Genomic DNA, 18,258 nt, shown 5'->3' on the forward strand with positions numbered 1-18,258 from the left:
GGGAAAGATTTAGTGCTGAGTCCAGAGCTCTTTTTACTGAATATTACACCTGACGGGCTGAAATTCAATGAGAAGTGTATCGTTGTATATGTTATCACAATGTCTAGGATTTCTATTGCTAAAAATTGGAAATCTGATAAATTGCCGAGCAAGGATGACCTGACCAATATTCTCTATGATGTAATTGAGATGGACAAGCTCAATATGTTTTTGGCAGGTAAAACTGAAGAACAATTTAACTTGAAATGGCAAAAGGCCATAAAATGGTACGAAGAAAGAGTTTGACTTAACCCCCCACCCTAATGTATGAAATTGCAATGTGATCATATGTAAAGTTGAAAACTTAAAATAAAATTACTAAAAAAAAAAAAAAAAAGTCTACACCCAAGTATCTGGTTTTGCTAACAATCTCACATTTTACTGCTTGTTGCAGTTCTTCTTTTTCTTCTCCTTTCATATTTTTGCACATTATTCTCGATTTCTCTTTATTAATATAAAAACCTGCTAATTCTCTGAATTCCGTTATTTTCTTTAAAACCAGTGGTATCTTCTGTATTGGTTCTTCAATCATAAACGTCATCTGCAAATGCTCTATATTTATAGGAGAAGCCTTTATTAGTTAGGCCCGATATATCTTCTTTAATCTGTTTCAACATCACTTCTAAAATCCATATAAATAATAGTGGAGATAAAGGGCACCCCTGTCTTGTACCTTTCTGCACTTTGAAGTATTCCGTCATTTCTGCATTAATTACCAATGCTGCCTTCTGTTCTCTATAAATCGCTTCAATCATGTTTAAAAATTTCTCGCCAACATTTCGCTTTTTGGAACACTCTAAACATAAAGTCCCAGTTGAGATTATCAAATGCTTTCTCGGCATCTACAAAGAAGAAACCAACCTTTTTCCCTGGATGTTGGTCATAGTATTCAATTGCATCAATCACCAATCTTAAGTTGTCTTTTATTTGTCTTTTGGGTAAAAAGCCTGTTTGTTGTTCATCTATTGTTTCTTGCAAGTACTTTTTAACTCTTTCTGAAATTATTTTGGCAAACAGTTTGTAATCAATGTTCAACAAGGAAATCGGTCTATAGTTTTTTACATTTGTTAAATCTTGTATTTCTTTAGGTATAAGTGAGATTGTAGCTTCTTTCCATGTTTCCGGAATCTTTTTGGTCTCTCTAACATCATTCATTAGAAGCTCAAATATTGGGGTTAGCTCCTCTTTTATTTTCTTATAAAATTTTGCTGTAAATCCATCTGGTCCTGGAGCTCTCCCCAACTTTGCCTCCTGTATCGCTTTGTCAATTTCTTCTCTAGTGATCACACTGTTTAATATTTCTTTACATCTTGCTGTAATTTCTTCCATGTTTACTTTCTTGTCCACATTCTTGTCCACATTCTTTTTTGCAAAAAGCTTTGCATAATATTTAAAAAATGCTCTTTTGATTCCCTTAGCACTCATTATTTCTTTTCCATCTTCTACAATCTTAGTTATATTATTTATTTATTTCCTTCTTTTCAATTGCCATGCCAAATATTTTTCAAGCTTATTTGCCCCTTCAAAAGATTTTTGTTGCAGCTTTTTCAAATTCCAATAAAGTTCTTGGTTTAAAACTGCATTTAATTGTTCTTGCATAATATGTATTTTCCTTATTATCTTCCTTTTTCCTGGTTTCTTCTTTAGTTCTGCCTCATGTTTCTGTATTTCCTCCATGATCTTATTTTGCTGCTCCAACCTCTTTTTCCTGTCTTTACTATTTAGTGATATCAAAAGGCCTCTGATTACAGCTTTATATGTATCCCAGATTACTTGGATCGGCATCCCTTGTGTTCTATTTGTTTGAAAGAACTGTCTAATCTCTTCATTTATCATCTCTATAATTTCCTTTTGGTCTCGTAAATCTTCATTTATTCTCCATCTTGTTTTTTTCCTTTCTCCTTTCAACACCCATAATATTGGATTGTGGTCTGAATTGTGTCTTGGTATTATTTCAATTGTCTTAGTCCTTAAAACCAAATCTCCCGTCGCCCATATCATGTCAATTCTTGAAAAAGATTCATGTCTGTTCGAATAAAACGTAAAATCCCTGATCCCAGGGTTCCATTGTCTCCATACACCTTCCACTTTCTCTTGTTTTACCATTTCAAAAAAAGTCTTTGGTAATTTGCCACTCTTTCAAAAAAACTCTTTCCCCCTTTCTTCTGAGATTTTCTATCCAATTTGTAATCAACTGTCCCATTGAAATCGCCCATTATTATAGCCTGTTTGTATGCTACTTGATCTAAGTCTTGTGTCAAATCCTTAAAAAAAAATTATTTTGCTCCATTTGGTGCATAAACATTTACCAAAAAAGTTTTATTTTCTTGCATTTTAATTTCTACCGCTATATATCTTCCTTCTTTATCTTTAAAAATCTCTTTTGGTTCCAATTCTTTCTTTACATAGATAACAGTCCCTCTTTTCTTCTTTGTTGCTAATAAGCAGAATTCTTCTCCCGGTTGTTTGGCCACTAAATATTTTAAATCCTGTTTTCTAATATGTGTTTCTTGCAAACAGATCACATTACATTTTTGTTTCCCCAGCCAATGTCTCACAATTTTCCTTTTGTAGGGTGAATTTAGTCCATTTACATTCCATGAAAAAAAATTATACTCCATCATTGTGTCTTCTTATTTACTTTTCACCGAAGTCCTTATCAAATTCATACATGAACTCTGCCATTCTCCCCGAGGTCTTGATTGTGTACCTTTGATTCTGGTAATCAAAACTTAACCCCTGTAGTATCTCCCATCTGTACCTTATGTTCATACCTCTCAACTTGTCAGTAAGCTTCTTAAACTTTTTTTCTCTCTTGCACGATCTGTCTCGGTAATTCCTTCATTATCATAATTTTCTTTCCATCCATTACAAACGGAACTATATATTGCTTTTTAAAGATGAGTTCCCACATCCTTTTGGTGACCAGCTGCACAATCACATCTCTTGGTAGATTCCTCTGAGTTGCCACTATTGAGTTCAGTCTATAAATCAAATCAAAATTAAATTCCATCTCGTCCACATCATCTTTCAAGTACTCTTTTATAGCTTCAATCACTCTTTCTCTTATCTTATTCTCCATTTTTTTCTTCAATTCCTCTTAGTCTTAGATGTGTTTGCATAGCTCTGCAACTCACCACTGCATCCAGTGTCTTATGGTCTTTTACCAGTGTATCCACCTTTTGATTTACATCTTGTGTTTTTTGACTAGCATCCTGCACTTTTTGTTCTATTTCCGTTGATTTCTATGCCAGACTTTGAACCTCTTTTTTAAGATCTCCCACATCTTTCTCCAATTTCACTCCCATTTCTCCTACTTCTTTTTTCAGGTCAGTAACCTCTGACACTAACAGTTCCTTCATCTGTTTGCCCATCTCTTGAGTTGCGTCTGTCATCCGTTGCTCCATTGCTTCCATTGCGGCTTGTAATTCTTTTTCTTTTTTTGTGGCCATTGTCGGTGTTGAAAAAGACGCTATCCTCGCTCTCAACCTCAGCTCCGTTTTTGCGCTTCAGAGAAAGAACTCTACTCCACTAATTCGATAGCTCTTGATATAATTAATCGAATCACCTTTGTTTCGCTTATTTAAATTGTCCCAAACACTTACAAATTAATTTTAAAACTTTAGTCCTCCACAAAATGGCGGGTGAACTTTATGGTTTCTCTATGGCTTTTCCCTATAGAAAAGGCTCCTTTTGGCCACTTCCTGTACTTCAAATAATAGGTACCTTCTTGTAACTTGACTTTTTGTTCCTTCCTGTGTTACTTGTTATTTTGTCTACCTCTTCTGGTTCTTCGCACTTCCGATATTCCGTTAGGTCCCTGTCGTCTCCCATAACTTCTGGTCCGTCGCTTTTCCTCCGATCTTCTTCCGGTCCGTCTTCTGCTGCCCGATGACGTCTCCCGATCTCTTCCGCCTCTTCTTATGTCCTCCGTCTACTTCCTGGACCTCGACTGTGCCCTTCCGCTCTTATGTGCTTATCTAGGCAAACGTTTTTTCTCCTCTTTGCCTTAGGTCAGCCCTTTTCTCGCAATCAGACGTGTGAGTTTTTATACGTTATCTTTTCTTCGCACCACAGGAATGCACAACAAAGTTTTGAATTTTATTTTTCAGGCTTTAAAAGCCCTTTTTTCTGCTATTTTTCGCTCTCCAGACTTTCATAATAAACCAATGCTTCTCCGGCTTTCTTCAATCGCGTTCTCAACCGTCTCGCGGTAAGCAAATTTAAATATGTTACCTTGTTCGTTTATTTAGGACTTCGCACTGTTTCACTCAGTTCAGCTCTAATCCCTTCTGTCTGTGAAATCGGGTAATGGCAATTTAAAGCTGAATGCTCAGCCCGGTAGGCTCCTGAAGCAATGTTTGCTGCACCCTCTTTGTAAGAGGAGATCAAAGTGCCAAATCAAGTCTCCTCCGAGGCTTGATCGTGCTGACCTCAACTCTCTCTTGGGTCTCGATGCTTGCTTGACTCTCCCCCTACCTGGGGGGAGGTTGCGCTGGGCTGTAAATTAGCCCAGACTGTCAAAAGGAGCCCCCGTTCGCCCTGCTCGATTACAGGACGCGTCAAATCGCCATTTCCCCCCGACCGGAAGCCCTCACTGCTGGACCTCCTGATGGCACTGGTATTTTTGGCCACTGTGAGATAGAGTGTTGGACTAGACGGGCCATTGGCCTGATCCAGCATTGGTTTCTCTTATGTTCTTATGACTGTAAGGGAAAATAAGAACTCTAAAAAGTTAAGTTACTAGCTAATACAGTAAAACAAGTTTCCAGATTACCAGATTTTAATCCGTCTCAGGCTAAAGATCTCAGCATCAAAGCAGATCTCATTCTCCAGAGTCAGCCTGGGTCAGCAAGCTATAGGGCTCTCACGAGCAAGCAATCAAAATGGCCACCAGGAAGATTTCCGGTTATGGCTGCGCGCCTGACGACCGACTCTCGGGCGAGCTCCCGGAGTCGGATCGTCCACACGCTGTCTGGAGGGGTCCCGCTTATGCGGAGATCCTAAGGAGCCTTTGTGATAAGGCTCCGAACCAGGGGGTGCTTTTGAGAGACTGGGGGACGCATCTTGCCGGCACAAAAGCCGGGAATTGAGGCTCCCCCACCATAGTCTCTCCCTGCCCCAAACGGCTCCAGCTGCATTGTGCCCTGTAATGGAGAATAGCAAAGCCGCCGGGAAAGCGGAGTGGTGGAGCGGATGAATTGAGAAAGAAGCAAGTGACAAACAATAAGCCAGCGTTCAAAATTTTAAGCGGTGGTATCTAAAAGAAAGCCTCACCCCCCCCAAGAAACGAAGGAGGAGGGATTACCACCTCCGTTTTGAAAAGAGACTTTTAAAATAAAGAGGGGGGGAAGTGAAAAAACATACGAACGGTTTACCTTGCTGGGAGGGAGAAACAAGCGGAGAGGAGGGAAGCTTCCTTGAAGGCTACAGCACGAACTTTTTAAGTGTAAACAAAACTGAAGCATGGCGGGGACTAAAAAAGTACAAGAAAAGCTGGTGAAGAAGACAGGAGGGACTTCCTGCCCTAACCCTTCCCTTGCTGGATCTGCTGTCAATCAGCAAGAAGGTGCTCTCACGCGCCATCTGCTGGAAGAACTGCAAAAGATTAATCAGAAACTTGATTCTATGGAATGTGCCTATACTTTACAACAGAAAAAAATGACAGAGACAGCTGAAAAGGTAGATGACATCGCAAAGAAATGTCTGACATCAGCCGAAGAAGTACAAAAGGTTAAGAAGAAGGTCATTAAAGTTGAAAAATATCAGGAAAAGCAAGACAAGAAACTTTTAATGCTTCAAATGGAAAAAGCAAACTTAACTCTCCGGTTCCAGGGATTGAAAGAAGAAACAGGAGAGGATCTGAGAGACATACTAGCGACAGCCTTGGCTCCACTAACTGGCAACGAAGCGGAAAAAATTAAAGATGAAATGGATGTGACCTATAGGGCATATTCCAATTATACAAGTAAAAATAAGTTGCCAGCAGAAGTGGTTGTAAAATTTACAAAGCAACGTCTCAGAGATCAGATCTTAAAGGTGACATCAGCCACACCCCTGAAAATCGGAGATCAGAAGAACTTTAAAAGATGTTCCATTTGAAATAAGAATGAAAAGAAAAGAATATAAAGGACTGACCAGATTTCTACAAAACCATCAAACAAATTACAAATGGCTGCTGCCCGAAGGACTGACTTTCAAGTTTAATGAAAAGAGAGAAAAGATTGACTCTATCTTTAAGGCTCAAGACTTTTTAGAAAGGCACGCCAGCAAAGAAGAAGAAGCAGAACTGGCCAAGTGGATGACAGAACTGAATGTAGAAGACAGCAGCTCGGAGGGAGAGCTGAAGGACGAGGAACCCAAAGGAGCGACCGCTCCGAAGTACAACTTAAGAGACAAGAGAAGCAAAGACCCCAGACCCTAGAAACTTTTCTACTTTTTGGATTACACTTTGAAAAAGAAATTAACTCCCAGAAGGACACTACTAACATATTAATTGCCTGGTGAACAGAGATGGAAGAAGAGAAGAACGCCGGTCTACAGAAGCAATGACTGACTCTAATTCTTAATATGAAAAGATTAATATACTAATATACTAACACCACTCACTCTTTACTTTATCCATCTATATACCCTCCCCCTTTCTTGACTTTAAGCGAAATATCTCTCCTCTTTAGGAGAGGGAATAAAGCTATTAATTTAAAAAAAATGGCCACCAGGAACAGAGTAACTGCGAGGTGCACATTCGCCATCAAGGAAAAGCCTAGAAGCAAATAATTGGGAAAACCCAACTGGTTTTATGGGTGAAGGCCTCAGATTGGCTCCAGGCCTGTTGAGCCAATCAAAACTCTTAGAAATGACGTGACTTTCTGTTGCTGGACACATGATCTATGGCATGACTTGACCAGAGGGAAGAAATGAAACTTGACTGCAGATTAGGCACAGGTGAAGTCCATATACGTCAATTGCCTGGAATATGTTAGTCGGAGCAAGGCACGTCCTTCAGCACAGTTGTGTCTTATCTCGCTTAGCAAGGTCAGCTGGCTCTGTGTCTCTAACGGTCTCTGGGAACACCCTCTAGGCCACATTTGCAGCCTGAACCAAAGATTTTTACAAAGACCAGAGCTTTCAAGGAACCATTTTCTTTACACCACATTTTTGATATTAATCACCAGCAGCCTGGTTCTCTTTTGGTTCAAGGTAAGCCTGTTTCTTTTGTATGGTTTGGCTTGCCCCAGAAGGTTCCCCAGGGGTCATTTCGGGGGGGGGGAACGCGGGAGATCGCAGTTCCCCCGGGTGAGGTGTGGGGGCAGGGCACACGCCGAAGCCCCACCCCCTGCTTCCGGCTGCCCCGCTTCCGGCCCTCATTCAGCCAGGAGGAGGCAGGAGAAGAGGGAGGGTAAGTTGCTTCCTCCCCGCCTCTCCCCACCCTTGCCTGCCTGGGGCCAGGGAGGGCCTTGGCGGGGCTTCCTCACACTCCTGCCGGCCTTGCAGGTCCACCGCCGGGCCTTATGATGTCAGGGGGTGTGAGTGAGTATCCTTTATGATTACGTCAAAGGAATGAGCAAGGAATAGGCACGGAGGATTTCTGCCTCACTTCTTAGGAGTTTGGTTGAATAAGGAATCCCACTGGGAAAGGAGGGAGGTTTTCTGGGGCCTGAAATCTGGGGGATTTAGAAGTTTCTTCTGGGGCTGAGCTCAGCTGTGTCTCTTGAGGGGCTGAGGGATCATTAAATACTGGATATTACAGAAAAAGTTGGTTGGTTGGTTAAGAACAGCCAAGGGGGAAGAGGCCAAAGTCCAGTGAACACTTTCTACTGCCTTCACCTGGATGCCTTCAGGTTTAGTGCCAGTCTGGTGTAGTGGTTAAGTGCACGGACTCTAATCTGGGAGAACCGGGTTTGATTCCCCACTCCGCCACTTGCACCTGGCTGGATGACCTGGGGCAAGCTCTTGAAAAAGAGCAGTTTCTGTCAGAGCTCTCTCAGCCCCACCTGCCTCACAGGGTGTCTATTGTGGGGAGGGAAAGGGAAAGGAGTCTGTAAGCCGCTCTGAGACACATTTGAGTAGTGAAAGGCGGGGTACAAATCCAATCTCTTCTTCTTCTTCAAGGGCAGTTCTCGAGAGAGCTCTCTCAGCCCCACCTACCTCACAGGGTGTCTGTTGTGGGGAGTGGAAGGGAAACGAGTCTGTAAGCCTAATCTGGGAGAACCGGGTTTGATTCTCCGCTCCGCCACTTGCACCTGGCTGGATGACCTGGGGCAAGCTCTTGAAAAAGAGCAGTTTCTGTCAGAGCTCTCTCAGCCCCACCTGCCTCACAGGGTGTCTGTTGTGGGGAGGGGAAGGGAAAGGAGTCTGTAAGCCGCTCTGAGACACCTTTGGGTAGTGAAGGGTGGGGTATAAATCCAATCTTCTTCTTCTTCTACCTCACAGGGTGTCTGTTGTGGGGAGGGGAAGGGAAAGGAGTCTGTAAGCCGCTCTGAGACACCTTTGGGTAGTGAAGGGCGGGGTATAAATCCAATCTCCTCTTCTTCTTCTACCTCACAGGGTGTCTGTTGTGGGGAGGGGAAGGGAAAGGAGTTTGTAAGCCACTCTGAGATACCTTTAGATAGTGAAGGGCAGGGTATAAATCCAATCTCTTCTTCTTATCAGCACCCGCCCCAAAATTGGCACATCTTCCAAAAACCACTTGGGGGGGGGGCTTGAAGTGAGGAGTTTGCTTTTTTAGATCTTGGCTTCCCCCCCCCCCAGCAAACAAGCATTTTTGGGAGGCTGAAAACCAGCCCCTCCTGGCTCTTGTCACAACTGGAAGGAAACTCTCAGTGCAGTTGCACGACTGGATGTCATGATAACTACTTCTATTGAATTCTCAAGGGCAAAGAATCAAAAGAGCTGTGAGGAAAGTCAGACGTAAACAGTGGGGGAATCATTCCTTGCCGCTTTTCCCCTCAGAGTACCTCCCGGCCACACTTGAGACAATATGCGAACTCGAGGCCCCATGCGCGTCTTCTGGTCCCATTCTGGATTGTTTCAGCCCTCTCAGCCTAGAGAAAGTTGACAGATTGATCTCAACGGTACGGCCAACCACATGCAGCCTTGATCCGTGCCCCTCCTGGCTGATTAAAGCTGGCCGCTTGGGTTACGAAGCACCCTTAGGAACATTATCAACAGGTCCCTCTTGGAGGGCCTTTTCCCAGGGGCTCTCAAGGAAGCGATGGTCTGCCCTCTCCTAAAAAAACCATCCTTGGACCCGGCCGAATTGGCCAAGTATCGGCTGGTCTCCAGTCTGCCCTATTTGGGCAAATTAATAGAGAGGGCAGTTGCGATACAGTTGCAGAGCTTTCTGGATGACACTTCCACACTGGATCCCTTCCAGTCCAGCTTCCGCCCTGGTCATGGGACGGAGACAGCACTGGTCGCCCTCATGGATGACCTCCAAAGGCATCTGGATAGGGGCGGGACGGCTGTGCTGCTGTTGTTAGACCTGTTGGCGGTGTTCAACATGGTCGACCATCAGCTCCTCGCCCACTGCCTTGCCGACGTGGGGATTTGGGGGTGACCTTGCAATGGCTTGTCTCCTTTCTCCAAGGTCGGGGACAAAGGGTGGCGCTTGGGGAGGAGATGTTCCGAAGGCACCCACTAGTTTGTGGAATTCCCCAAGGGGCAGTGCTCTCCCCAATGTTATTTAACATCTACATGTGCTCCCTTGCCTAGATTGCCGGGTTTGATTCCCCAATTCTCCACTTGCACCTGCTGATGTGACCTTGGGTCAGTCACAAGCTCTGGCACAGCTGTTCCTGAAAGAGCAGTTTGTGTCAGAGCTCTCTTAGCCCCACCCACCTCGCAGGGTGTATGTTGTGGGGAGGGGAAGGGAAAGGAGTTTGTAAGCCGCTCTGAGACATATTTGGGTAGTGAAGGGCGGGGTATAAATCCAATCTCCTCCTCCTCCTCCTGCTCCTGCTCCTGCCTGCTACCCAGTTGCTCTTTGCCAAAATCTGAAACCCCAGTTCTTAGCATCCGTGTGAAAACATACTTCAGCTGACCCTAGACCCTGAATTCTTCGATGGAATTCCTCCTCAGGTTATGCTTAACACAGCTAAGACCAGGAGTCTCTCCCTTTATTCAAAAGGTGAACCTGTCTGACAGACTTTTTAGTCATACTCTTCAGATATCCACTCCTTTAGCTGAGCTTTTACTTTACTGAACAGTAACTGCCACTGAACTCAAAATGAACTCCCTCTCCCCTCAGCACACAGCTGATTTTATATTTCCCTCAGCTGGCCCTGGCCAATCAGAAAAAAGGAGCAGCCTGTCACTCAAGCTCAACATTTTAGAGCAGAGTTAACTTGTTATGTACGCAGACCGCCACCAGGGATCCGCGGCTATAGTCGGGAGCATTAACCAATAGCAACTTTGGCGGGAAATTCAGACCCTCCAATGGGACTGTGGGTGTGCTGGATGGGTGTGTATATAGTTGCTTGCAGGGCCATTTTGCAGTTCCTGTGTGAAGTACAATAAACGTGTGTGAATGCATGTCATTGTCCGAGTCCTCCATGCAGCAAACCCAGTACTTTACATAACTATTCACCTCCCTCCTCTGATTTTGCTGCATTAGGAAAACAACATTTTAAATGTAGTCTGTCACAGAAGCCACTAAAACATTCAGAGAGTAGATGTAAATTCAGTGGCAGATCAGACTTCCTTGTGTGGGTTTAAATGGGATCTCTCTCTTTTTTTCTGACAGGGAATGGCCAGAGGAACGAGGAAGATGAGGAATTTCATCACCTATTGCCAAAAGTAGTCGAGCATGAAGACTTGAGAGGAAACTTCAGGAATCAAGGCAGACATAAGAGGCAAAAAAGAAGCCACATGATCAAGAAGGGGGATAAAAGCATTCCTTCCCAAGGGGAGAATTTCTTTAATGTAATTACATGGTGGAGTGGCCATCTTCAAAATCATAAAAGAACCCACACGGGGGAGAAACATTTTGAATGCACAGAGAGTGGAAAGAGATTCAGTCAGAGTGGCACGCTTCAACTGCATCAAAGAACCCACACAGGGGAGAAACCTTTTGAATGCTCAGAGTGTGGAAAGAGATTCAGTGAAAGTGGCACTCTTCAATATCATCAAAGAACCCACACAGGGGAAAAACCTTTTGAATGCTCAGAATGTGGAAAGAGATTTAGTCACAGTGGCCATCTTAAAGAGCATCAGAGAACGCACACAGGGGAGAAACCTTTTGAATGTGCAGTGTGTGGAAAGAAATTCCGTTGGAGTGGCACTCTTCAACTGCACCAAAGAACCCACACAGGGGAAAAACCTTTTGAATGCTCAGAATGTGGAAAGAGATTTAGTCACAGTGGCCATCTTAAAGAGCATCATAGAACGCACACAGGGGAGAAACCTTTTGAATGTGCAGCGTGTGGAAAGAAATTCTGTTGGAGTGGCACTCTTCAACTGCACCAAAGAACCCACACAGGGGAAAAACCTTTTGAATGCTCAGAATGTGGAAAGAGATTTAGTCACAGTGGCAATCTTAAAGACCATCAGAGAACGCACACAGGGGAGAAACCTTTTGAATGCTCAGACTGTGGAAAGAGATTCAGTCTGAGTGACACTCTTCAAAAGCATCATAGAACCCACACAGGGGAGAAACCTTTTGAATGCTCAGAATGTGGAAAGAGATTCAGTCAGAATGGCCATCTTCAGCAGCATAAAAGAACCCACACAGGGGAGAAACCTTTTGAATGCTCAGACTGTGGAAAGAGATTTAGTCACCGTGGCAATCTTCATAATCATAAAAGAACGCACACAGGGGAGAAACCTTTTGTATGCTCAGAGTGTGGAAAGAGATTCAGTCACAGCGGCAATCTTCTACTGCATCAAAGAATCCACACAATGGAGAAACCTTTTGAATGTTCAGACTGTGGAATGAGATTCACGTTGAACGACACTCTTCAAAGGCATCAAAGAACCCACTGGGGGGAGAAACCTTTTGAATGCTCAGAGTTTGAAAAGAGATTCAGTCATTGTAGAAATCTTCAACCGAATCACAGAACTCACACAGGTGAGAAACATTTTGAATAATCAGAGTGTGGGAAGAAATTCAGTCAGAGTGTCACTCCTCAAAAGCATCAAGCAACCCACCCAGGAGAGAAACTTTGTGAGTGCTCAGAGTGTGGAAAGAAGTTCAGTCATTGTAGCCATCTTCAACTGAATCACAGAACCCACACAGGGGAGAAACCTTTTGGATGCTTAGAGTGTAGATAGAGTTTGAATCAGAGTAGCCATCTTCAACTGCATCAGAGAACCCACATGGGGGGAAACCTTTTGAATGCTCAGAGTGTGGAAATAGATTCAGACATAGTGGCAGACTTCAATATCATCAAAGAGCACACACAGGGAGAAACCTTTTGAATGCTCAGAGTGTGCCAATTGAGGCTCTTCATCTCCCCAAGCCCTGCCCTCTCCAAAGCTCAACCCCCAAATCTCCAGAAATTTGTCAATGTGTGACTGGCAATGCTAGGAAGGCGTGGATCTGATGAGACCTCCCTCAAAGGCCAAAACACCTCTGAAAAGCTTTTTGGTTATTGTGAGAATGCTTCCGAGTTCTTTTTGTGTGTGTAGGAGTGGTTTAGAAGCCTCCCATTTATAGAAGAAAACTCTAATAAAGAGAGGAGCAGCATCAATCCCTAGGTTTCAACATCTGGATGTGGGTTCCTTCCCTAACCATGTTTCAGGCATGTTTTGAGAGTTGCAGCTGCTTCAGTGGCTGTGAAGGGAGATCAGTTCTAGGAAAGAGGGGGTGGAGAGTATCCCTGCTGACTCTCCATTAATACCATAGATGGTGATAGCCTTCTCTGCCAAGCAGGCAAGATGGTAATTAGGGGCATCATCCTCTAGTGGTTCCGGTCCTGTCTCGCTGATTCATCCCCAGACTGGGCCTTGGGGTCCCCCGCTTGCCATGTGCCACAGGGTCCCAGAATTCTGTCTCTTGTGTTCCATGCTTTTGGATTCTAGAGGATTCCGGGGGTTTTTAAGTCTCAGAGGTATATCTGGTAGAATCTGCGTTGCATGGACACCCCTGGCTAATATCATTAAAAAGACAATTTATAAACATTGTAATGTGGTTGCAGATATTCCAGGTTGTAACAAATTACCATTTATAAGTTTAAAAAGAAGAAATTGTACAAGGGATCTGATTATTAGATCTGATATTTCAACTAAAGCAAGAACAGGAGTAGGGGCTTGTGGACACTTTAAATGTGGAAAATATTCCGTCTGCTCCTTGGCTTAATGAAATAAAGTCATTTACTGATCCACAAACAAATTATAAGATAGACTTACCTCACTTTTCTAGTTGTAACTCTTCTAAACTTGTGTATGTTATGTCCATGTAAATTATTATATTATGGATACAGCATGCGTTCTATATGCACACACATTATTGAGCACAAATCACGGATTAGAAATAAGATTGAAGATGCGCCATTACTAATACATTTTATGGCAAAGAACCATGCGATTGAAGATAGGCATTTTTTTGGCATTGTACAGGTTTACTTCACATCCATACAATAGAGGAGATGTGCAGACAACACTTATGAGACAGGAAGCCTTCTGGATATTTAGGTAAAAAACTTATACACCACATGGGTTAAACTAGAATATGGAGTTCTCTTGTTTTGTAAAGGTACAGTATGAAGACTACTATAGAGGTAGAGTAGGAAGACACTTTCCCTTTAAAATACTGGTACTTAGCACCTGCAGGCAATGCAGCACAAAAATGTTAAAAACAGTCGGTGCAGACAAACGAGTTGAGAGGACTTTTGCCAGCATAAAAAAGACAAAAGTGTTATTCTCAAAAGAAAATTGATTGGTGTCCTCCATGTTTGTTTGATGGTGAATTGACTTTAAAAGCAGGTTTTCTGGATGTAACATGATTAATGGGAGTATAAAGTCTGGAACCTGATGCATGGTTAATTCTTGACAGTAAATCAGAGATTATGGCTAGTGACAACCCAGTGAATTATGATTAATTCTTCCCTGAAGAAATGCACAAAATCAGGCAGGCACTGGGACCTCATCAAACTGTATGGAGGAAGGTCAAATTTAGGTTGCTTAGATAATTTACAATTCAGTTGTCAATACAAGACTGTATACCTCTAGGGAAAGAGATCTTTTGTGCGATTCAAATTGGAGCTATTCTAAGCAAACTTCATGATGAGTACTTGTAACTTTGATCTGGAAAATGGAACAGTGTGAATGTAATAGATCAGTAAGGTTGTAAAAGTTTGGTGAATGTATTAAATTGTATTACATCATATTATGAATTATTAATGATGTAATTATTAATCATTATGAATGCATTAAATTGTGTATTACATCATATTATGAAGAAATGTAAACAAATGTTTATAGCGTAAGATGTGAAATAATACAATGGATAGTGTTTTTAGTAAAAATTCATTAAAATGTTTGAATATTATAACAGTAAAGGAGCCTAAGCTACAGCATTGTTTCTCAAGGTAGGTTATAGTAGATGCATGAAGGTGTTCAAATCTATATTATCTTTCTTTTTATTATTGATTTGTAGTCAATTTTAACCTGGATCGTAATAGTGGTTTTAATTCTTTATCAGTATGTTCTCAATTTTGTAATGGTTAATGGCTTTATACAATAAATCTATCTATCTAGTAATGCTGTGTACCTATATTGTGTGTGGATCTAGAGAGAGGTAGGTGGGGCTGAGAGAGAGCTGAGAGAACTGTGACTGGCTCAAGGCCACCCAACGGCTTCGTGTGGAGAAGTGAGGAACTAAACCAATTTCTCCAGATGAGAGTCTGCTGCTCTTAACCACTACACCACCCAGTGCTCCCAGTGCACATGGTCAGGATGTGTTGTGGCTGCCTCTAATGTAACTTCATATAAATGGCCAACATTCATATAATAGGTCTGAGCCTGCCAGTGCAATGAGGAGGTGGGACTCTCAAGCTAGGCAGCGAGGGAGGTCAGGGGCAGACTTGGAGCAAGAATTCCAGCTATTCTTTTAGCCGCTGCCCCTGCTGCAGGGATATTTTGATGAACAATATCAGGAGGAAATAGCATTTATGTATCATATTGAAAACTTACAGGGATTCTCAAAATGTAAAATCTAAAAGAAAAACATGAGACTTTTTGCTCAACCACAAACCACTAGGAAAAGTGGAATAGGTCAAGGTGACAGTAGATTGTAAACCCCTTTCAGTTCTGGGAACAGCTGGACTTGGCAGGCCTTGCCCAACAAGGCCGGAATCTGCATGAAGGAGAACAGAGGGGAGGAGGCTGCCCTTTTGTTAGAAGAAGGACAATTAAAAAAAAATACATGAGTAAGGGGGGGAATCCCTTTGTCCAAAAAAATAATAATAATCAGTTGGGGTAAAAGAATAAAACGGAAACTGGTAACATGGATTTTCCAAATGTGTATAAAAGCAAAATCGACTTGGGTGTCAGTCAAAAAGCGCTGACAGAAATATTTACTATTAGGGGGTTTGGAATTTAACATTCTCAGTTCAATTGTCGTCTCCTGACAAGGAGGATATGAGAGGAGAGGATTTCTGCTCTGCAGGACATTGTAACATTTGGAACCGGGTTTAATGTTATCTAGGAGCTGCGGTGGCTCAAGTGGTTAAGACGCTGAACTGCAGGCAATTCGAGACCCGAGTGTGCCGCATGACGGAGTGAGTTCTCGTCACTAGTTCCAGCTCCTGCCAACCTAGCAGTTCGAAAGCAAGAAATTGCAAGTAGATAAATAGGGACCACTTCAGTGGGAAGGTAACAGCGTTCCATGCGCCTTGGTGTTTAGTCATGCCGGCCACATGACCACAGAAACGTCTTCAGACAGCGCTGGCTCTTGGGCTTGGAAACAGAGATGAGCACCGCAACCCTAGAGTCGGATTCGACTGGCTTTCGAGCAAGGGAACCATTTACCTTAACTGGTTTAATGTTATCTACCGAGACAAACTGAGTTTCAGAACTACGATGCAAAGGTGTTAGTTCCCATAGTCTGCTGAATGGGACTGAGAAAATCGTTGCCGGTTCCCTGTATCGCGGTCAAGACAAGCAGTATCTGGCTGCCATTCCAGATCGTTATCTCTCACACGGAGGTCCAGCTGGAGATGTCTGTGGATAAGGTCTTTTACATTTTGTGATTTGTTTGTATTTGTTTCGAATATTGAGAGGATTTGATGTTCTACAGAATGTTCCATTTTAGTTTGTAGTTCTGCATCCTGTCTCTTTAGATCCAGATTTCTTAGTACCTGTGAGCACGCTAATACGGAAGCTCTCACCGCCAGCTTTCAGAGGAGTTCAAGTGAATACTTATCGTTTACACAGCACAGTTGTCTTGGAGTAATATCGAAGACACTGAGAGTGATATAATAATAATATTTTTAATCCTTATCCATTTGTTTACAGTTTTGACAGTTTGTTCTTGGCTTTTTTCCTTTCTTTACTCAGTCACAGTCTGAGCGTCCCATTTCGGTTTTCTAACTACCTGGAGGTTAGCAACTTTAGGAAAGAGCCATTTGCCAGTTCAGGAAGCTGGGTGGTCACACTGCCTTATTTAGGATAGCCTGCTTTCTCCAAGATTTTGCAAAGCAGTAGTCTTTCTACCAGTGTCTGAAAAGGCAAAAAGGAGCGGCTTTTGAAGTTTCCGCCCACAGAGAGCTCCACCCACAAAAAGGGCCCTTCTTCATGGAACTCATTCCCAAGCCCTTGAAACCCAGAGCAACCGAAGCAGGAGAATCCAAGGCCGTTCAAAATTAAGTCTCTTCCCTGGTGTTCTTTGTCCTAATTAACAAGATTTTCGCTCTGGATAAAGCCAATGCTTAGTGTAACCCTTAGTGTCATTTTCTAAAATATTGTTTTATTTCTCTTTAAAGGGGTAGGATTTAAATCCCAGGTGGTGTACGCAGAGTTTATGAAACATTTCATACTCTGCCACTGACTAACAGGTTTGACTTGGTGGGTGCACTTAGCACTTCCATGGTGCATATGTTAAGTGCCATTTATTATTCTAACATCATGAATGTATTCAGGTATTAACCTTGGTTCATTTGTGACTGTTGTTTGGATGCATGATGGGAGGGTAAAATGCTGAAAGAACAAAATGTTAACTTGCCATTTTTGCTGAGACTTTCGGCCTTGACAGCCCAGCCTAACTGTGCATGTCTGCCTAGCTGAATAAAGAACAATACTACCCTGTACCTATATGGATACTTTTAGAGCTGCATAGCCTAAGAAGAAAAAAGTGCTTATTGTTTTAACTAAAGAGGAAAAAGCTTTTCTTGGGAAAGCTCAGCCCAAAAGGTTTTCTGCCAATCAGAGGCCTGTTAGGTCAGACTGCTGATGTTTGATGGAACCAATAATTTCATTTGATTTGTGTGCGTCATCTTGAGTATAAAATCCTGTGTCACCCATTGTAACACTTGAAGAGTCTGTTGAGTGTTCAGGGTTCCAAAACCTTGAGATCTGTACTCTTCCTTTATTAATTAATAAATATTCAAGTGAATTCATCTCTACAGGACTGTGTCGTGTGTTTCTCAAATTGGGTTCGGAAACACAACCAGAGGCACCCTTTGTGTCCTACACAGAGAGCAAAAGGTCGCAGATCCTGAAGAATTAACGAAGTTGCTCTCATCCTTATTCTATTAGCCAGAGTGTTTTTTTCCTGTGCGGATACTTATTTCCACCAACAGGGGGCTCACTCTCCCCCAACAGCTTTTCCTACATAGTTAGTACACTTCCTGGGTTTGTAGAAAAATCCAAAAACTAAAAAAATCCCTTCAGGGACAGCTGAATTTCCCCCAAAACCTTTTGAAATGGCCTCTGCAGGGATCTGCTTCAGGCATCAACGGTGAGAGATTAGAATGTTCGGGGGGGGGGCTTTGTCTAACTGGCTTTGTCAGTAAAAGGGAGGGAGAAGGGCACTTTCCAGGCCTCTTTTGGCCTTTCAGGTAGGGAGGGAGCCGTGGGGCCAGGCCTCACAAGGGTTGCCAGTGCCAGGCTGGGGGATTTCTAGAGATTTTCTGGTGGACTCTAAGGAGGGCTGGGTTTGGGAAGGGAGAGGCCTCAGCTGGGTATAATGCCACAGAGTCCACCCTCCAAAGCAGCCATTTTCTGCAGGGAGACAGACCTCTACTGTCTAGAGTCCAGTTGTAATTCTGGGGGGTCTCCAGG

The 18,258-nt window shown here is 42.9% G+C and overlaps 1 protein-coding gene across 1 annotated transcript in view; it reads left to right on the top strand.

Annotated features, from left to right (window-relative positions):
- The window catches only part of LOC107106185 (zinc finger protein 850-like), a gene marked incomplete at its 3' end in the record, with an annotated part of 101,761 nt that overhangs the window by 36,474 nt on the left and 47,029 nt on the right, over nt 1-18,258 (top strand). Inside the window, exon 5 of the mRNA XM_015406293.1 lies at nt 11,052-11,981. Within this exon, the coding sequence (XP_015261779.1) occupies nt 11,052-11,981 (930 nt within the window). The remainder of the gene's footprint in view (nt 1-11,051; nt 11,982-18,258) is intronic.

This window comes from Gekko japonicus, unplaced genomic scaffold (assembly GCF_001447785.1).
Source record: "Gekko japonicus isolate JY-2015 unplaced genomic scaffold, Gekko_japonicus_V1.1 scaffold1578, whole genome shotgun sequence".
Taxonomy (NCBI): Eukaryota; Metazoa; Chordata; class Lepidosauria; order Squamata; family Gekkonidae; genus Gekko; species Gekko japonicus.